Source organism: Nipponia nippon, unplaced genomic scaffold (genome assembly GCF_047370975.1).
Source record: "Nipponia nippon isolate SJK-2023a ecotype South Korea unplaced genomic scaffold, ASM4737097v1 scaffold_2, whole genome shotgun sequence".
Lineage (NCBI taxonomy): Eukaryota > Metazoa > Chordata > Aves > Pelecaniformes > Threskiornithidae > Nipponia > Nipponia nippon.
This window is the reverse complement of record NW_028262336.1, coordinates 64,696,332-64,718,465: the sequence shown is the minus strand read 5'-3', so window position 1 is coordinate 64,718,465 and position 22,134 is coordinate 64,696,332. Positions and strand designations below refer to the sequence as shown.

At 44.5% G+C, this 22,134-nt stretch overlaps 1 protein-coding gene across 1 annotated transcript in view; it reads right to left on the bottom strand.

Moving 5' to 3' along the window:
• Positions 1-22,134, bottom strand: part of SH3RF3 (SH3 domain containing ring finger 3) — a 253,550-nt gene that overhangs the window by 41,956 nt on the left and 189,460 nt on the right. The window contains exons 4-7 of the mRNA XM_087759057.1: positions 20,688-21,056; positions 7,676-7,776; positions 3,418-3,588; positions 341-591 (exon numbers count right to left, since the gene is read on the bottom strand). Coding sequence (XP_087615183.1) covers positions 341-591; positions 3,418-3,588; positions 7,676-7,776; positions 20,688-21,056 — 892 coding nt within the window. The remainder of the gene's footprint in view (positions 1-340; positions 592-3,417; positions 3,589-7,675; positions 7,777-20,687; positions 21,057-22,134) is intronic.

Below are 22,134 nucleotides of genomic sequence, written 5' to 3'. Positions count from 1 at the left end.
TTCCCTCAGCAAGCCAACCGGACTCAGAACTGTTAATCTCCTCAGTATGCAGGGTGCTTGCTTTCACTCAGATAAATTGTATAAATATTTGTAAACACTATAATCTATTTCAGCTGTAGCAACAGAACAATCTGATAAACACAACGTGGTTCCCAGAGATCAATAGAAGCCCATAAATATTACAAGCAAATAAAACATACTCTATTCCACATTGACTGAGCTGTGACTAAAACGAGAAAGAAAGCTACAGGGACAGGCAGGTTCAAGAGGCTTGCGCTCGAAAGGTACGACATCAATCCTGCCGACGCAGGGCGAGAGGCACTGGCAGGTGTGCACATACCCATCTGCATGGCGTTGCGGGTCTGGCTGGCTGGCTGCTGAGCCGAATACCTCAAGCAGTTATTCAGCTGCGGAGAGGCCGCCTGTAGCTGGGGATGCGTCTGGGGCGCAGTGATAGGAACAACCGGTCTGACAGCCGTGGCGACGTTGGTGTGACTGGCCCCAATGGGGTGGATGGCTCCCGGGGCTCCTTTCGTTGCCGGCGCTCCCCCAGCTCCGCTGTTCCTGGGCTGCCCGGCTCCCACTGGCACCCTGCATGGAGACAAGGCACAGCGTAAGCATGCTGCAGGGACCCTGATACCGAGCCACAATGCTGATAAGCACCCCCAGTTACTTTGGGGATTCAACATGATACCCTCTCAGGTGTTAAAGTAAACTGAGATATAGATACATATTTATCTTCTTAGGACACAGTCGTAAGCATGCTGGAGGACATTTTCACCCCTTTATTCTACAGGAAGAAGTGCAGGGTAGAATTGGAAAAGATCATTTTTCTCATAACTTTTTTTCTTAAGCTACATTTCTGTCTGAATAGTTTCTAGTAAAATCACAAATCTGAATTGAGAAGAAATGAATATCTCCCAAATGTCATTTTGTGTGCCAGAGGCTATTTTACAGGCACTAATGGAGTGATAATTAAAACAGACTCAGAGATCTTTTCTTAGGACCAAGCCTGCATACAGCCCCACAGGGAGAAAAAAAGATGGATAACACCAAATCTGTGTGTGGCTGTTGAAGGGGACTGAAAAGCAGCAGACTTGGCAGGGCTTGGCACGACTGAACACTTACCCTACCGATGCAACCAGCCCTAGCTTAGATTTGCTAAGGGAATGCAAAAGGGAAGGGAATGCAGCTGACCTTACTGAAAAGGAAATCCAAACAATAATCGACCCCTCTTTCACTGCTCACTTAAACTGTATGCATAGTTTGTATTTCATCTGAGTGGCTAGGGAGACCTCAGAGGGAAAGAATGAGGCTTTCTTCTATGAAATGAGTTCAGCCTAGAGCAGGTCTTGGTCTTCTTACCACTGAGCTAGAAACTAGATGACCAGGGCAGGAGGACACTGAGGAGGACAGAAGGACACCAATGGACAAACTCAGCTGCTGCTCAGCAGCTCTTTCTCTGAGTTTCTTACTCAGGTTCCTGAGTAATTTCCTTCCCCAGCAGTGGATGCCGTGAAACAGAGGGATCATTTCGTGCTGTTCTCCTCTCCCAGGCTGCTCCGTGTGCCAAGGTCCTCCTCCAGGAAAGGACAGCAGAGGGGATATGATGCAGAACAAAGTATGGTGAAGGAAATGGAAATGAGACAGTGCAGGGGTTTAGCAAGGGAGGAGAGGATAACAGAAAGGGTACAAGACCAACCTATGGGGAGTCGGACTGAGAGAATTTCTGGGGCCCCAAAATTGTTGTGTGGGAACACAGAGAGGAGAAGAGCAGAAGGAAGGCGTATGCTGAACAATCTGTCCCAAGTCAGAGGAAAAGACAGACAGAAGAAGCAACCCTAAGAAAAGAGTGGAAAGGGGAAGAGCCAAAAGAGTGAAATTCTAATAGAAAGAGACCAAAACACAGGCTGGAATATATGGTCCAAAAGTGCAAAAGATAGCCATCCCCTCTGCCCAATCCCCCCTCCCCCCAAAATCACAGGAGGAAAACCAACACTGTGGTGTCATTGACTTGGCTCATCTCATCTTTCAAGGTTTGCCTGGATCACATTTTGCTAAATGAATCTGATTTTTTTTTTTTTCTTCAAATTTTTTTCATCAGCCTCCAGGTAGGGAAAAGCTGGGAATCCCACCAGATGGAAATCTTGACTGTCTGTCATCTGCTGCGAAGAGCTGGCAGGGTAGCAGCAAGGTTCAGCTGGAGTTGGCTTGGCCATCTGCACTAGACTGAGTTTGCCAGAGAAGCACACCTAATAGTCCGCTGAAAGCTGTGTTCAGGCAAACATGCACACTGACAGGTACAGAAACTATCTGCGACTCCCACAGAGCTGGATAGACGCTGGATGTGGCAAAATTTCTCTGCTGCTCTGTGCGTGTCTGTCCATTTAAAGGGTCTTGTCCTTTTCCCACCGTGCTCTGCTCACATATGTGATTTGCCAGCTTATAAATCTAGTTCAGTGTTACTAAATTCACGGGCAACTTCTTTTTCCTGGGTTTTGTAGGGAGTGGCAGAAAAACATGCACGGATCTAACCCTCTGCTTTGCCGTCAAAGGGGAACAAAGTAAGTTGAAAGTGCAGCAAATAGGAGATTTTGTTGCTATTAGATTTTTCTTGCTGTTCTCACTGAGGGTGATTTACACAGGAACTTAATTAGCTCACAGGATTGTAAATATAATCATAAAGCTGCTTTCGGGTTTTGTGGAAAGCACTTTTGCCCTTTAGCACTTCTCTCTGTCTTGTTCTAGCTGTGACATGCAGCATTTAATAAAGTCTTGCTGATTCAGATCACTAACACTTCAGCACAAACTTCTTTACTAATTAAGAGCTGAAGAGGCAAGGAGTGAAGGCAGCCAAGGGGATCTATAAAATCAGGTAAATACTTTTAGGTTGATGAACAGTGAAGACCCCACGAACTAATGTTTTTTTGACTGAAGTGTAATAGTAGGACTGTCAGCAGTCTTAGTTACCGCCTTCTAATCTGCTCTTAACTTTTGGTTTTGCTCAGTCCACATATTACAAACTTGACACAAACTGAAGATGGAACAAACCTGGATCAATTTTTCACGGATTCCTTATTTTGTTTATCCCCATTACATGTCCAGTAGTTTTATAACAATAAAAAGTCATTAGCCAACAGATTCTTTACAATCGTAAAACCTGGGCTCATCAGACTTTGTAAAGTCAGAGGCTGTAAATGCCATCATCTAACACAACTAGTGAAGCCTTCTGAGAACATGGATAACTCCAATGCTACAACCAGCAAGTTTCATTACCCACGTCTGCAATGCCACCTGAAAACTTCTGGAAGGGGAATGTGATTTAAAAGTAGAGCTACGTTGTTTTCAGCATCCTCCAGACACGGAATCCCTCCCAGCCCCAGCTCAGGCATATCCACCTTGGCCAGTGGTCCTCACCTTGAAACAGGCGTCACGTAGTTGCCTGGGAAGACGCCGGACATCCCACTCCTCAGAGACGTCCCCTTGAACCAGCCATCCTGGCACTTCTCAATGACCCGGTACATCTCACCTTTGCGGAGCTCCAGCTCGTCGTTCTTCTGAGGCTTGTAGGCGTACAGGGCTAGGTAGCTGCAGGGAAAGGTCACACAAGAAGAAAGCACATAGCTGATGTCAAACACCACCACTTGTCCTGCTTTGACTCCAGCCCCGCAGAGCAGAAAGTGAGGAAAAACACTGCTCAGAAACGGTGGTTAAAAAGGGACATCATTACAGCACATCAAACAAGGAATGGCAGAGGCAAGATCAACTGGATGCTAAGACAACACAGGAATAACTAACCAGATTAAAGTCAGGGGGCAATGTAGAAATTAATAGGACATACTTCTTGCCCAGGGCACAATCAAAGCAAAACACTGCCACAAAGCAGCACTGAAGTTAAGAATTTAGCAGCAGTTTCAGAAGGACAAGGCAATTACAGAGACAGCCAGAGTAACCAGGATGTGAATGGGAAGGCTTCTTGAAGCCTAACATCTGGATGAAGTACATATTCATATGCTTCAGGGTGGGAGCCGCCTCTACTGTGGATTTTCTGAAGAAACTTTTCTTATGGATAGGCTACTTTATAAACATTTAAGGCACCTTTTCTTGCAGCTTTCTTGATGCTATTTATGCTGGCCAGTTTTAGAAACAACACACTGAACTGTTCTGATCCAGCATGGTAATTCTTGTATGATGTGGGTAAAACAAAAAGTGACAGAGGGCCAAATTCTGCAAGGGGATTTTTGCTTAAGTGAAGTGGTAGAATTTGGCTTTGGATGTTTTCCATGCAAGTATTCAAATAAATATTTAATCCAGGACCCAATATGTAGAACTTTTTATTTATTTAATTACAGCTTTTATTTATTCCCTTTGTTTAGAATCTTTCTTTTTATCTCTCTTTTGTTCTTCCGTAACTACTTCAGGGATGTGTCTAATGTTGTGAAATGACTACAACTTAAAGTCCCTAAACATATTCTCACTGTTTAGAGAGATCCTTGTTGAAAAATTAAGAATGATTGCTTGCACTTTGGGGAATAATGGAAAGTTGGGATAGGATAGCAAGAATGCACACACAGAACAACACTTCCTTTGTAAATACCAATTTTTTTTTTTGGTACTGTCACCTTTCTACAAATGCAAAAAGGGATTTCTGGTAATTCTTGATCAAGCTTCTGCCTTCTTGAGTTTTTTTTTTTTTTTTAATTTGTGCTTTACAGGCAGTGCAGAGAGACCAGGACAAATGGGGAAACACTTACAGAAAGTGCATTTGCACTACAAAGTGCAGCAGAGTGCTCTTAGGCTTGGGGGTGGGTGAGAAGACGCTTGCTGCCCACCTTACAGCAGCAAACCAGAGAAATAATGAAAACTATAACCATTGTGATTGCAGACTTGCAGCCAATAAAAATGATACATGGCTTTTTACTTCTGCTCTCCAGGAAATATAATTGAGGAATAAATCCTGTTAGTTTTCCTGATTCTACTCCTTTATGGTACAAGTAGATTTCCTTATTTTTATTCTGAAGGCAGTAAATAAACAGCAGTAATGAGCAGAATATGAAATATTTGGTAACAGCTCCTTGGGGCATGCTTAGGCTGATGTGCCTGGCTCTGTTTACCATGTGCATGGGATACAAAGACCTAATCAGAAACGGTATTTCATTAGTCAACAGATGGGAGAAACCATCCTGCGGATCCTTTCTTTAGCCTATATAATCAGGTGGTCCTAAGCAGGTCTGTAGCTGTTCACCTGATGGAAAACACGAGGCTACATATGAACTGAAGAACATTAAAATGCATCACCCTGACATGAAATAAGTTTACATGCTTCAGTGCTAATCCTTCAGCACAGTGCTCTGCTAGGACATAACAGAAAGTGCCAAGATTGCACTCACTCAAGGGGGCAGAAAGTATGGCTTTGACTACCCCTTTTTAAGTTGCTGCTTACACGGGGCTCATATTCAGAAGGTATGGGTGAAGCGGGGGGTCAAGGACAGAGCATTTTAGATAGACTTACTTAGCCCTTTTCCCAAGGGACTACATGTAATAAAGTAATTTACAGGTTGAGATGCTGGAGGAAGGTGCAAGGAAAATTACCCTAAGTGGACCATAGGCTTCTTTCCCTTGCAGCTATCTCCAGGTCTCCTACTAGTTTCTTTCTGTTCCTCCCTGCAAATTCCCCCAACTCCGCCTCCAGTAAGCCTCGATAACCAATATCACAAGGAGGCTAAACATCCGCCATAGAGAGTAGCAAAATCCTTGCAGAGACTAAAAGAAGGCGTACAACAGCCCAGCCTGGACTCCATGCCAAAACTGACAAATCTCTGTATCGTTAAACTGATGAAAACTTGTATGTGGTATCACATAGCATGACCCTGGGACAACAGAGGTGATCAGCACTTTCTTCGTGGACCGCCGATCCCACCACCTACGCGGGGCAGTGAGGATGACCATCGTTGGGAGTTTCCTCTATTAGTCTGCAAAGAGGCAGGGGCTTCTTCAAACCCAGCGACAGGCCCAGCCTGGGTCCGCTGGGGCAGGCGTATGCCCTGTGTGCTGGCAGAGAGGGGGCTGTGGGAGAGCCGGCGGGATGCCTGCTGTTGTGTATGGCTGAAAACAATTTGAGTGCAGGCAGCTTCCCTCCCCAGAAAGCATTTCTGGGCTTTTCCTCTGGCAGGGGATCAGGGCTAGCGGCCCCATCTGATTAGGCTGATTTTGCCTTAAGCCAAAGCCTTTGGACTTGGACACGTTTCACTGCTCTCTAGATTTTTTAGGTGTGAAACTTCCCCAGCAAACGCTCTACAACTGAGAAGAAAGTGTTAAAACAACAATCTGAAATCTCTCAAAATATAATTGTGAGTTATTCTGGGCTACGTGAAACAGTGAGGCTAAGGGTTAGGGAGCAGGACCTAGAGGAAGCCAAAATCTTTGTAAAAAGTTCCCTAAAAAAAGGCCTAAGCGAGAAGGTAGCTCATGTTCTTGGCTTCGGGAAGCTGCTTATAATGCAGAAGCCACAGGGCTCTGTCTAGGGTTGTACCTCCCCAGTTCTGCTACAGCTTTCAGATAACGCTTCCTCTTTGACTGGAACTTGTCTCGCAAATGCAAAATGACAGACCAGATTATGAGCCTGCTTCACGGGGGAGACGACAGGAGAAATGTGGGAGGGAGAAGGGGAGGCTTGCTGAGGCACAGAGGCAGGGGCATTGCCAGAGAGCTGGAAAATGTCCTGGTTCAGCAACTAAATACTGGAAATATTGCCAGTTACTGCTTCCTAGTCTGGGCAACGTTTGAAATAAATTTGTGCCCTGCTATGTGCCACACAGGCTGCACAGGGTGACCACAGGGTGATGATGAGACCTCTCTGTGGGGCAGTCAGTGATGTGTGGTACTCCTCGGGTATGAATATCTAACCTTAGTAGCCAAGAACAAATTTCTTTTGGTTCTGTTTCAACTCCCCTATTCTCCTTGAAGCAGATTTGCTATGTTATTTTAGTATTTTATTTGTGAATTCAGACCTTGTTTTAGCCATACCATAAAACCCTAACATACTGGTGTGGATATGTGTGTGTGTCTATATAGTTCTACTGCATTCACAAGGTATATGTGATGAGAGGAAAGGGTTCAGCAGTTTAACTAGACAGGTACCAGATAAACCAACCAGGCTAGAAGAGATTTATTATAATGAACGCTACTCTTTTTGTTCTGTATCTAGTCAACGTTCTGTTATTCTACACACCATTCAATAAGCCCATACGCCCGATACGAAGTTCATTCATTGCCTTTGTTTATGGCACTGAAAAAATAAAATTGGGTCACTTTTTCTGGTTAATGATGAATGTATCAGGTGTTTGATTGCATGGGACTACACCTTTTTAAGAGCTTTAAATGAAGGAAGAAGATTTTCTCTAGCTGAGAGGCATTCCTTTTGGTTCACAGTGATTCATACAGCTGTAATAAATATACCAGGAGTCTAAAAAGGCTCACAGAGAAAGGGGGAATTCTTGCCTTTCTCTACTCATTTTTCAATTTCAGCAGAGGCTGGGTCATGTATGAAATTGCAATCTCTCTCTTCTCAGAATGCTCCTGAGCTGACAATCAGGCTTTCAGATTTCAAACACACACACATACGTGCACACGATTGGAACCAAAGAGTACACAGTGACTGAGATGAGCTGCTTACATATTGAGGGGGAGCTGGACCTTCGGTGGTGTTCCCTGATCTCCAATTATTGCACTTGTCCTGGGACCAGCCACCGTGGCTGTTCCAATCGAAGAAGAATCCTGAAAATACACAAACAATAACATACAAGGATTAAGATAAAGCCCACCATTTCCTAAAATGCTATGGGCTGAAGGCACATAGGAAAAAAAAATCACATCTTTTATCAATTCCCAGACTTTCTAACTTCATGATACTGCATTAAAAAAGACATCTTTTAGCCTTACACATTCCAAAAATACATTTCTGACACAAGGGATATTAGGTTATTAACAGCATTTCCATGTACCTGTCAGAGAAATTTAGTTGTACCTTGCATGAAGACCTTAAAAGTTTTAGAACACAAAACTGCTTGACTGCTTTGTAAAATCATGTACATCTCTGCAATAGTACCTTCTTTGGTAAAGGTAACCTTTTCCCCTCAAAAGCTTGTTTTAAAATTTTTACTCTTTTGGTTAATGGTTATGGTTCTATGGAGAAGAAGACACTATTCAATTTACAAAATGCAGTCTCATCTCTGTATACTATTTTTATCATCAGGAATATTCTTCTCCTTAAGAAAAAGGTGACAACACAACCCAAACCAGGAGTACCTCTGAACGAAGAAAGTAGGATTCCACTCCATTTTTACTACAGCAAATAAATCCCCGCTCTCATATAGAGAACGGGGCAGATCTTTTCCAGCTATTAATGTTGAAAGGCAATTCTCAATGTAATCGTTCATTTTTCAAAGATTAATGCTCAGCAAAATATGTAGGGCAAACTCTTTTGAGTTGTCTCACCAAAGTCCCCATTCATCTATGTCAAAAATGAATCCTCACTGGAAACTTCTGAAGTAATGCGAAGGCCTGTAGCAACAGATCTTTGCTGCAAAGACAGGGCAGAGCTGGGCTGATGGGACTTGTAACTTTCTTAGTAAGTCTAACCAAATGCCGCATGCATATCCATATGCAGAATGGCTCTACAAAGTAGGATCCAAATTTGATGCAGAAATTGCAGGTTCAGACATAGCCCGTTACATACAACAGGGATTCTGAGCAGTTCACAGACCTCCAGTACAGCTTTTCTGTTTCCAAATGGTATCTAACAAACAGTAAATATTGATTTATTTTGGGAACAGAAACATAGGGACATTTTTTTGCACTTACAAATGACACTGAATTAAACCAAGACACATATTGCTACTTAATTAATGGATTTCAAGGTCACTTCATTCCAAGGAAGCCCACATAATTATTACAGTGTCATGTCTTGATATTGCATTGCTAATCTATATTGCTTTGCTGTATATTAACACAATATCATTGGGAAATCATGCAGCAAAATATGAAGACACTGCTCTCTGATTCCACAGTTTTTGGCAACAGGCAGCAAGCTGTCTCCTCTCTTACCGACATCTATGCTCAATCATGAAGTTGTAGTGACAAGTACATCTCCTTTTTCTCATTATTTCCCTTCACTTTCTGGCTGTTTGCTCAAACAAGGAAGGTTTGAGGCAGCTCTTAGTCCTATGTGTAAAAGTAAGCATTCTTTCCAGTTCTGTGACTAAGGCTTTATTAATCCTGCCTGTCACATCAGTGAGATAATATCAACTTACAGAAAAAAAACCCAACCCACCCAAAAATGTAGAGATAGTTGGAGAATGATCCCTCATTTGTTATTTTGAGATGGTTAATGGGGTTAGGGGTTGCAGAAGATGCTGAGCAGAGAGACCTGGCAACTGCCTCACCCAAGAGGGTGAGAAATCGGCTGGTTCAAACTTCTTCATGTTGTGCCACCAGTGTACGCCTGCTCTGAACTAGAGAAACTGCCTCCAAGAAAACAGAAAACAGATCAGTCCCCACCCTTTTCTGGTAGGACAAAACACTTTGCTTTTACCTCATGAAAAATCAGAGCTGAGTGAACAGCTTCAGGGTGCAACCATAAAAGCAGAGAAGATCATAGCAATGTAAGAGACGTGCTACTCATTCCTTAGCTCCTATGATCGATCCTCTCTCCGCATACCTCAGCGAAGGCAGAGTTTACAGAGGTGCTGCTGTCCCAGCCAGGAGTGCCCACTGCAGGCACCCGGAGCTAAGCCAGCCTGACTCTGTAGAGAGAAGAGCTCAAGTCCAGAGAGCAGCGTAGCTGCCTAAGCATCATCTGTTTTCCTGTTTGCATTGACAGTGGTGGCTTCTGTGTCTTCTATATTACTGGAAGCATGAGCCCAAGTACTTTCTGTGCACTATTACGTTTGTGCTAACATACAGTCCTAGGGATTAAGATACCGTGTAATCGTCACTCAGTGTTGTTAGATGACAGTGTTGCTTTCTTCTCTTGAACAATCCCGAAGAAATCTCCATAGTCCTGTATGTTCTCTATCCACCTGACATTCAGTTTATTGCCTATGGACTGTTTCTGTAATACTGCTGCATCTGGTGCCAGCCAGGACCCTACGAACCATTCATTTTTGCCACTTTGCACAGCCTAGTATCATATGCATCCAAACTCTAAATCAGTGCCTGCTTCCTGATTGTGCTCCAGTTTTTCTTTAGCTGCTCTCCCCTGCAGGCTTTGACACGATGGTGTACTTGCCAGTCTGCCTATGACCCCGCTTTTCATCATCAGGTTTTACTCCACAGGACCCGCTGGCCTTCCACTGCATTGAATTCAGCTCCTCTCTTCACATCTTGGCATTTACTTTCACACAAATATTCTGTTCTGCAGCTTCATCCGCCTCTGTGCTCCTTGAAGAATTCTCTCGGTGGCTGCCTGATTGCTACTATGCATCTGAACGTTCGCTAGCTTTGTATTTAAACTACAGTCCCCAACAGTGTTGGTGAAGGCTTTCTAAGTCTCCTCTTTCAAGGTCCTGTTCTCTCTCTTATGTATCACTAATTAGCTCATATTATAAGATACAACATTGCTAGATGACTTTGCAAGATAATACTTGCAATAAGATTTTGAAGAGTGAATTTTGTGAAAGAATAATCTTCTATTTCTTCATACTTTTGATTACCTTTGTTGGAAGTTTACCTTTCCGCTTTCCATTCCTACAATTTTATGTGGGTGTCCCCAGCTACTGGTAGCACTAATAATCCTCCCAGACAACACAGCAGGCCTTTCTCCGTCACAGCTGGTAGCAGGGCTTAGTTTGTTTTCCTTCTTTATTTAGCCCTGGAGCCAGGTTGTACCTTTGCTATTGTGATCTAAGGAACAAGGTACTAAACATGTCCTCCTTTCCTCTTCATCTGCTCAGGGGAATGGGAATCCGACACGATGCTCTGATTTTTTTGTTCTCTGCTTTGATACCTTTTGGGAGGTCTGTGCCATCCTTCCTTTCTGATGGCACGTCCCTGCGTGATCCACCTTTCTGTGGCACCAGGCACACAAATACAGCCACACACGAGCATTACACAGGGAGGGCCCAAACACTGCAGCATTTGTGTCTTAACCCTTCTTCCACCTCTGCTACTTCACCATTGCTAAGCCTTACCCGGGAGGGGACGTCTCTGACAGACAGGTTTTTAAGAGACACGTGGGCACCTATTAATAAACACAGGCACCTTGCAGAGTTTTCTCAGGGAGGCATTAAGAAGTACTTCACTGTCTGATTCTCACAGATTTTAATGCAATCTAAGTAATAGGAGTCACTTCTGAAAATGCCATTTGATGCCCCTCTGTATCCTTATGAGCCTCTAATGCCTTTAAACATTTGGCCATTGAGTCTCCAGATGTGACCTGCTGGGTAATTACACCGTAGCACACCTCCTGATTAGGAGGCTGTTTACTCTAATAGTGGTGTGCAGTGTTCTGAACTAGACACTGCCAACTCTCAGCCCATTTACTTAGGCCACTAAAGAGCCAAATCCGACTTCGTGATGCTCCCACCCCAATCTGGCATCCTCCGAGTACCGCTTACCACTGCCGATGTTTTCAGCTGAACAGTAACAGCTCTTCTCTTCCAAGGGACAATACAGCCCCAGCTGCCAGCCAGCAGGGAAAGGCAGGGGCATGAAGGCACGCTGAAGACCACCTTTGGATACCTCTGCGCTAATCCCTGCTTCTTTGTGCCCGTTAGTAGCACAGCAATGTCACCTGTACGTGCAAGGCTAAATCTTGAGTAAAGCTCCCGGACTATACACAGGGGCACAACGATGCTGTGTGACAGATATCTCACTCCCAGCTCATCCTGTGCCACTTGTTTTTACCACCAGCTACTCTGTAGTAGTAGGTGATTATGTACCCATGGTCTGGATAATAATATAAAAGGATTTTGTGTCTGTAAACACAACAGCCTCCTTATGACCACTGAAACATGCCCCCCCACCCCCCACCCCCAATCAAGCTAATACCTTATAGAAACTCATAACTCATGCCTTGAGTCCTCCTTAAAAATTTTGTTTCTTTATGCTAATCTCTGTGTTGGCTGTTACAAGGAGACTTTCCGTGCCGACCAAGAATGAAGAAAGCCTCTGCACAAAGGTATCTTTGGGCTTGGTAAAACTCGATCTAGTCCTAGAGACAGTGTGGTCCTCTGGAGCAAAACAGCAGGGGAGCACAGGGTCTCTGCTCTCGGTCCCCACACAGCATTTCCAACACTATTTTCAGATGCTTAAGTCCCAGCACCAGGCACCGTTCAGGTGTCATGTAAAATGAAGAGAGCCAAAGCTAGCTGACAAAAATGAACTTTGCAGACGACTGTCCAGCCTGAGGGTCAGCCCGTCCTGGTGAGAACAAACGGTCCGACTTCCTCAGAGGTCACCGCAACGTGGCTAAGCTCAGATGGATCTCATTCCTCCTCCAACTGGTAAGTATTATTTGCAAGAGAACTACAGGAGCATCAAAACAAATTGCACTTTAATGTATACATAATGATATATTTCTATTACAGTTTATAGTATATACTCCTGGGTAAATAATACACTGCTGAGATGTTGCTGCCTCTTGTGTCAGCTCTGACAGATATTTAAAAGCAACCAGCCTGGCAAAACGTTACTGGCAAGCCCACAGAGACCAGGAAATTAAAGGTAATAACCAGTCATCTGGGCTGAAACTTCATCTCAAATTCATTCCCTTTCTCTGTTCCCATCCACACCTCTATGAAAGCATAAGAATTAGTAGTCTGGACTTCCAGCATAAACTATTTTTTTCTCTCCCTTGTAGATTTACTTTAGATTTTCACCAGTACTTTAAGGCCATGTTTGTGGTTTAATTTGAAAAGACATGGTGCCTGCAGGGATTAGTGAAGTGCCTTGCAAAAGCACGGGACTCAGTGCTTCGAGGGGAATAGAAGTCATGAAGACAGTGATAAAACTAGCAACAGAGTACAATAATGTTGCAGGTTGCAGCAGCCTTCACAGAAAAATAATTGCTGCTGCTATCAGACAAATGTTCTTATCATCTAGAAAATCACCAAACAGAAATCTCTATTTTGACTTCAAAGCAAATCCAGCACTGTCTCACCACAGGGCACTTATCACATTCATTAATTCACAGAAAAATTTCTTTTAATGTCTTGAATGCATATTTGCATCTTACTTTAAATTTCTCTTTAATATTACTTTAAAATAAGAGAAAAACACTCAAACATTCAACTCACATAGGTTGACATACTGTCCTCTGGAAATATCACAAAAAACAGGCTAATGGTCTTTAAGATTCCTGTGACTCGTTTCTCTAATTCACTGACTCCATAAAACAATGACTGTGGCAATCACTCCAGGCCTTAATGCTCCTGGAAATAATGCATTAGCACTTAATGCATGGTAGTGCCACCAAGTATTGATGAAAAGTGTTACATGCAAGATCAAGTAGCCTCATCAAATTCTAATTACCAAAGTGGGAACTGAAACGGACTTACCAATTCTAGAGTAAGACTTTTTCTTCCGTAATAGTATGTGTGTAAAAAACAAGCCAATGTGCATGATAAAAGCTGCAGCTGCATAAATAGCTGCATAAATACCCACTTCCTTCCTGCAAAAACTGGAGCTAAATTTATATGATTTAGCATTTACTCAGTCGTTCTTACAACGTGTAAGTAGCTGCGGCTGTCGATGAAGGTGAGGCAGAATATTATGCCAGTCTCTTCTGGCACCACGTTGGCCTTGATTATTTTTTGGCTCATAGTAGGCCAAAAACTCTAGACCGTGTCTTCTGTGAATAGCTCATGGAGCTATGCAGAGATCTGGAGAAGTCACGTAAATGTGTTTTCTGAGCTTCCATTTCCACTATCCTGCAATCTAAGGATGGCTGCAAGTTGGTGAAAAAAAAACCCAAATATTTTTTGTCATTGTCTTCCAAATGTTCATCTGACATTACCATCCATAAAAGCACTGATTATTCTGGTTTGCAGCTTCTCAGTTCCCCCAGATGAGGACTAATTAAGCATCGTGTGGATGAGCATCATGAGAATTATATTTTATTCAGCCTTGTTTCTCTTGAAGACTAACCCTTTCAGCACTGAGCACCAGTGTCTAGCTCTCCACCATGAGATTTTAAATGGTTTTATAGTAAATAGATTCTTGCAATTCTGGGATCAAAGAACATGAAAAATCAAATGCAGAGAGACAGGAAAGCTTAAAGTGAAAGCCTGACCTCTAAAAGATGTTAATTTAATAACATGTTCTTAATTATCCTTTTGATAACTGCACAACAAACTCATTGGGATCCTGTGCAATGCCTCCTGTAGGAAGTCTCCCTCCAGGGAGATAGTAGTGGTAAACAAATAACCAAAAAACTCAAACAAACAGAAAAGGGAAAATACACACTGCAGTCATTTCTGCTAAGATGTCATGTGTGTACACATAGCATGTGCCGGATGGACAGGATTTTGTGGTATAGTGTAAATACAAGAGTGCCTTGCTTGCTCTTGAGGCTTCCAAATCAGTAGTTGATGGGCAGGTAGCGTAAAGCCTCAGGATTAGCCCTCTGCAAAAATGATTTCAGTGGCAAAATGTTTTTGGGTTACTACCCTGAGGAGCAACTGGAAAAAAATATTTTGTTTTTGTTTTACAGGCAACGGGATTTCATGCACGGTTGAATAACCCTTCTAAAGCACAACCTTCTCTTCCTAGATCCTGTAAAAAATTAGGTTTTGTGGTTCTTGAAAAATCTTTCTGAATGTATTTGTGATGAGGCAAATTATAGCATAAAGAGAAGACACTGTCTGTAAACTGGTAGTTTCTGAAAGGCAATTTTGCTTTGACCTGGATTCTCGGTAGCTTATGTAATCAGTCAATAGATTGAGTCAGCTCATGTGTCTCATTTGCAACAGTTTTGACAAATAATGTAATATATCCCAATATGCTCAGAGTATATTCAAAGATCTACTGGTAGCAAAAAAAAAAAAAAAGCAGCTTACATGCCTGCCCAAAGCTCTCCACTTAAAAAAAACTTAACCCCTTCCCACCTACAAAGCCCCCAACAAGAGTTCTTTAGAAAGTTATTTAAAATAGAGATGCAATGAATAGGCAATGTTTGGAACTAGTTCTAAATAATTTAGAGTAGAACTGAGAATGTACAAAGACCATGGAGTAGTTTAGGTTAGACTTCAGCAAAATCTCTTATGCTGTTTCCATGACATATTTCGATCTAAATGACAGAAACACAGGTCGGACTAACATTACTTCTCTTTTGCCATTTTGATGGCTGCAGCCTCCTGAGATAGCTGCCCTTGGTTTCAGCTGTCTCACTCTCGTTAATGGATGTCCAGCCAGTTGTCATTCACAGCCAGCAGCAGAGCGGGTTGGATAGAATTTGGACTCCAGGCCAAAGCTGAAAAATACCTGAATTTCTCTTCTTTTCTCAGAGCCTGTTGTGCACTTGAAAATTCAATGTTCATTTTTAGTCTCTGGATTTTATGTATAATCTGTATGCTTCTCATGGTCAGCACATTTAGGTTATCAGCCAAGGCTCAACCAGAGTTCTGCTATTACATTTTCTCAGCTAAAATTCAGCACTTCTAAATAACTGATAAGGAGTCACACTTCCAAATGATTTATATAGTGAGACACTTCAAGGAACATTTTTCATTTCAAATACTGTCACTCTTTGGGACTGGGAGCGTGCAAGACATTGTTCTCAGCTTTTCCTGAACATGTGGCCTCTGGTTAGGAGCCTGTACTAACACTCACAGATACAAATGGACTTCTTGTGCATGGTGACGAGTTGTTCAAAACACACACAGAAATTCCTTCTGCAGGAAGGAGCCTTTCTTCCTCACTCAGCTGTTATCCTGGCGTGCACAAAGCCACACTTCATTATTCATAAGGTGCATTTTCCGTCAAAAACCAGGGGATTTGGAGCAGTACTGACCTATGACCTTTCCAAATAGCAGGGAAGAATAATTCATAAGGGGTGCAAATGGAAGCAAGACAAGCCATCTGAGGCCTAGGCACGATTACTGTCCAGGGGGACCTTCCCTGCTCTCCAGGGAGTCTCAGTTATGAACTGCTCCTCTGCACCCGTAACCTAATTCAGCTTTAGCTCCATCACAGGCCTGCAGCACTACTTACATCTTCAATAAAAATCCATTTTGCCAGCATGATAGGACATTCTGCATGATGGACAGACACTATTACCATTTAGATGGAGATCTTACGTTTAATGAGCGATACTCGGCATGCAACAAAAAGCATACAAGAAGTAAATTCAGCTGCAAGCCAAATGAAGATCCCAGCATTGCCTCTTTGAAAAGAAATGCTTTGTATCCTGGCTATTATGGTCTTCCAGTCACTATTTTACCCAGCTGAGGTGGCTTAAAGTTGATTCTTCTGCCTGTGAGCATCCCTAGGTTTGCAGTCAATGAAGATGCTTTTTAGACCATCACTCATTTCAGAATGCATCTTGGCTTTTGGGAAACAGCTGAGTTGGTTCTGCTTAAAGAACAACGAACATGTTATGGAAGGCCTATAGTGTTCAATTATTAAATTAATGATATGCAGAAGTGCTTTCAAAACATGTGATTTCATACTCTGGTCTGCATGTCAGTGCTCAATACACATAAATCTGTGCCCTCCTGGAGAAGCAGGAGGCTTATAATAGTCCAACAACTCATAAAAACAAAAAACGTGTCAGCTCGGCATGAAAGTCTGGTTTCAATTCACAAAAATTGACAAAAGCCACAGGAATACAGTACTATGCATGAAATCACTTCTAAGGGGTGGAATATATTCCACATTTACTGAAACATCTAAAATTTGCACCTAAATTTTCAGTTCCTACAGTAAGAAGCCTTCGATGTCTCTGTTTCCTCTCACGTCAGCGGAGAAAAAGCAGGTGCCCCAGACGTAGGTGCCTCAGAACTACAAGGAAAATGGATGCTTGTTTTAAGAAGACTGTTTCGCTGGGCACCAGCCGGTTGCCTGAGGTAGGGGACTGGATGCCATTCAAGAATTCCTGTAATTGAATTCTGCTTGTCGAAAGCACAGGCTAAAGGAAAACTGTGTCAATTTTTTTGAAAAGGTAGAAATGTCCCTGCAAGCTAAATACCAATCCTGACATGTACCAGAGAAGCTCATACCTACTAAACTGAACAAAATTCCTTTATTTCTTTTTATGAGGAGATCTGTTAAATAAACCATGATAAAGTGCCTGGAAATTTCAAGGTCATGATATAAAGACACAATAAACCAAATTTGGATTCTAATGGTGAAAGGAAAGGCATAAATTTGCTATCTAACAATTCAGCCAGCACTGAAACTGTAAATTTTTTGTTTTCCCTATAAGAAATACGCTTTGGCTGACGTTGCTGCTGCAAACTAGCAGGGGCTCGAGATGGTTACAGAGAGAACCTGTAACGATGACTTGCAGGGCAGAGAGGTTCCTCTTCAAGCAAGGAAAGAAAAGGTGAGCCATATTCCTGCAGCAAAGCTCAGCAGTAAGTTTGGCAGCTACACACACAGCCTTCCTACCAACCTGCCCATGCTCTCAGGCACGCCTCTGAGCTCTTCCGAAGAAGCAGTACAGTCAGTTTACAGGTTGTCAAGATGTCAAACCCCTAACAAGACATACAGGACATTTACCTTAAAAATGGCAAACACATTTTAGAACAAAACGATCCGAAGACAAGATTCTCACTACCCCGAATGCCCTGATGTAAGAGCTCAGGGGCCCTTTGTCTATGCTACTTTGGCTGGCTTTCAGCCACGTGAATAAAAGGAAAATGCTGAACTGATTTTCTGTCTAAGGCTGCAGCATCATTAATTGTTTCAGAGCCATGTCAGGTCTTAGCAGACAGCAGAGAAGGAACTGAATTTCTGACATTTTTAATTAAAATATAACCCCTATTATTATGGGATTAATAGATATACAAATACAGCTGCACAATTTTAATGTACATTTTGTAAGATGCAAATTCTGGCCTCTTTGCAGACCTAACTAAGAAGGCTGAAAGCAGGTGAATGCATATTGGTAGCTCTTGTGATTTTATTGCTACTCTTACAACAGCGAGGCATTTTTCTGAAGGCTGCTCCTACAGTGAAGAGAATATAGTGAGAATGTCAGCTCCACTTTTTTTTCCCAACAGATCCACATTCCTAGCAAAGTTTGCAAAGGAAAATGTTTAAATCCCTCATACCAGAAAGCAAATAGTAAGGCCCTCAAAAGCAGAGATATGTATTCATACATGCAAATGCCATGCTTGGGGTGACTGGGTCCTTGGGCTGCAATAATGCTTTTTAACATAAGGAAACCTCTTTTCACTAAGGTTGATCCAAACCACCAAGACTCTTTTTCCCCTCCCTGGATTTTGGACAAGACAGTTTTGGCCAGCAGTGAAGGAGACATGCTCAGCTGCCTTGTCTGCAAACCTTCTCTACACCCTGAGGCAGAAGAACCACTCCCCGAACCTGTTCCCACCATGGACACACTGGAGTGGCTTCATTATACCCCAGCCCTAGCTGTGCTTCTGACCATGACACCAATTACATGTCTTCCCATCTGCTGCAAAGGACCTAACCAACCTTCCTTTGGGCTGGATTTTGATAACCATAACTTGTTACAGAGAACACAGGGCCCTTCTATCTCCTACCACTTGTGCCCAAATGCCCTAAGGGTCTGCAAAATGAGTGGGGTTTTGCACACAAGTTGTTCTGTTAAAATGGGGGAGAATAGTCAAGGCACTTTCTGCTTCATGGTCTAATTTTTGTGGTTTACTAGCTTAGAATGAGTCTTCACATGACTGTAGCAAAGGGTGCACATGGTTTTTCCCTTGACTAGTACAAGAACAGAAAAGCCACAGTCTGTCACATCTCTGCAAAGTCCAAATGTGTCACTCCGAGTGCCAAAAACCTGGGTGTCATTTACTTGACAAGCTTGGGACCCTCACTCATGTCTAGTGCTTGTGCTGCTTCACAGATGTCCCAGTACATCTTGGCACATGCACTGCTTTGTGTGGTGGTCATATCCTCACCTTCACCCTCCTGCTGAGGGCTGAAAGGAGGGGGAAGACCTTATGGCACAGACACCCTGCCTGGAAAAGGCACATGGAAGAAAATGAGCTAAATTACAGTTGGACCAAGCTGCCTTTCTGGCTCCTACATGTGGATGGGTGGCAGAGGGAGGCGAGCAGCTGAGGCAGAAGCAAAGGGTGCTGCTCTGCTGTGGAAGCAACCTCTTGGCACGCTGTTTTGGCTAGCCCTGTGGCACACATTGGCATGCACACAGGCACCCTGCCTTCCTCGGTGTCCTTGCAAGCCTGCGCTGCAGGGGCCTGGGGGCTCATGTCATGGGTGGCAGTATGGCACAGCCATCGAGAGTGACTCCGTGGTCTCAGGTACCACACTGGCCCCACAGGGGAGACCCACCACCGCTGCAAATGGACATAAACAGGCATTCCTGCCCAAGGCAGTCCCTGCAGTTTGCTGCTTGTCCCCCTTCCCACATTGCCCTCTCCCAGCCATCTACACGCACACCAGTGTGGGCAGTGGCCGTAACATGGCTTGCTTCCCGCTCTGGGCCACCACAGGGGTGGGAAGTGATCCATGTTTGTCCCTGTATGAGGACATGGGTGCAAGGGGCAGGAAGGCATGGCCAGGGAGAGGAAAAGGGCAAGGACAGCTTTTTTCAGCAGAGAAATGATGGGTGGGAAGACCCTGCCCCGCTTAGGTTATCTCAGTGCTAGCAAGCAGCGCAGACCACGAGGAGCTGGTCTGTAGAGGGAACCCGTGGCTGCTAATCTGCACACCAAGTGTGTAGATGACTGAGCAGGAAGGCCGAGGCAGAAGAATTCTGGGACTGTTACTATTCTCCATTCTGTTCTATGCCTTCAACCTGCAAATCACCACTTGGGTTCCCTTATCCACAGAAACAGTGGGCATTTGCAAGGGGTTTCATTGCGTCCCTGGTGAGTTTGGCTCCTGTTTCTGCCAGGCCCCCAGAAGCAGCTGCTCAGAAGCTCCTTTTGGGACCTGTGGGGATGTCCAGGAGGCTGCTCCTCTGCCCACACCTTCGAGAGGGGAAAGGACCAGGGGCTGCACCCTCAGCAGGTCTGATGGTTTAAAACCTCCTTGGGTGTTTCTGAACAGCAGCTACTCGCTGGGTACAACACTTGTCAAAGTATGGCACATTTGCTCATCCTCCAGTGATCTGTAGGGAAACAATTACTCCAAAAATCTTTTTTATCCCCAATGTGTGAATTTCATACTGACATTGCTACCCTGCAGGGTAACAGATACATTCAGGGTAACAGGATCACTCAAAATTATTCCTTTCTACAACAGAAAGTGATGTAACATAAGCTGTATTACTTCAAACAAATTGTAAGGTTACTTTTTTTTTAAACGTGTTGCATTATTGTGGATCAAATTTGGCTTTATCCTATGCCTGCCCACTGATTAACACAAGGATGGGAACGACAGATGCCAAGTACCGTCACATCGGGACAACAGCACTGTGCAACCGCTTTGTGCGAGGGTCAGCCATTTCGAAAGAGGCGAGTCAGTGGCGTGCTGTCCACCAAGGGTGCCCAAAACCCACCTCCGCTCCCCCTTACCTGGGCCGGGGCGCTGGAGGAGAGGTGGGTCAGGTCCCCGATCCTGGCAGCCGCCCGCGGGTCGCTGGAGCTGATGAGGACGGGGGCGCTGATCTCCATGGAGTGCCGGTTGCTGGCAGCCTGGGAGGACTTGTGCGTCATGCTGAGGGCGGTGAAGGAGTGGCGCTTCTTGGCGTTCTTCTTGCCCTCCGCCTGCCGCTGGGCCGCCCCGGCCGCCCCAGCGCTGGCCAGCGTGGAGCATGGTGCCAGACCCGCCGCTGCTGCCGCTGCCACTGCCGCCGTCTCCGTTGGCAGCGGCACATCGCAGCCGGAGGCGACAGCTGAGCACGTCTTGTCCATCTCGATGAGCTGCTTGGCGGATTCATTCAGCTGTGTGTGGAGGAAAAGGGAAAGATAAAAAAAGATTAAAAAAAGAAAAGAAGGGGGGATGTTAACAGCCCATCATAGTGTGCTGATGGCACCTGCTGGACCTGCCTGGCCCTTCTTCCCTGAAGCACCATGATCCTTTCCTACCCCAGCCCCAGCTGCATCCCCAGCAAGGGGATCCCGCTGAGCACCAAAATGTGGCAGCTGCCCCCTGGGGCATAGCGGGGTCTGGGGTGCTGTGCATACCTGCAGGGCTGGCTGCAGGGAGGATCAGCCCTGGCAAAGGGGGTGCTCAGGACAGGTCCCAAAACCAGCCTGGTTTCATCATCTGTCCGCCATCTCTCAGTCAGCCAGGCAGGTCCCTGGGAGGCAGGGTTTCCCAAAACCAAAAAAGCCAAGTGTTACTGTCCAGCTTCAGGGCGATGCCCAATTTATTTAATTTTCTGAAGCTGGTGAGTTATTTCCATCCACTTCTTAATGCCAGGAAAATCAAAAGAGGGGCAGAATAAGCATCCATGAGAGTTAGGCTAGAACCAGGCACTGTGAACTCGTGCACATCAAGCTACGACATTTAAAAAAATGGCGCTCCCCAAAATAGCTTGTCCCAAGCTGCAGAGGCAGAGCCAGGGGAAGGAGGCAGGAGCCTCTCCATCAATGCCTTGCTATTCCCAGGTTCATCATAGGCCTGTGCTTGACGTTTGCCACACAGGGTTTTGTTTCAGGGGTACAGCTTCCAAATCCTTCCCATTTCATTTCCCTGCCTCCCACCTGACACAGGTTATCCAAATGCAGATGCAAACTGAAGGCATTTTTTCCAGCTATATCACCTCAACTGGGGAAGAGCATGATGGCCACTGGAAGACTTGCTCGGGGTCCAACTTGAAAACTTGGTCTCATCAGTCCTCCCAAAGGGTTTAAAACTTGGCCTACAGCCCATGAAGACAGCAGAGCACCAGGACGTTCAGGCCAGCTTTCAGCTCGCTGTTCCTCATTCAATCCAAACTCACAGATAACCTCATGCCTATAAGCGCCAAAGGCATGCGGGGTGGGATAACCCTGTCGCTGAGGCCTCTTACCTCCT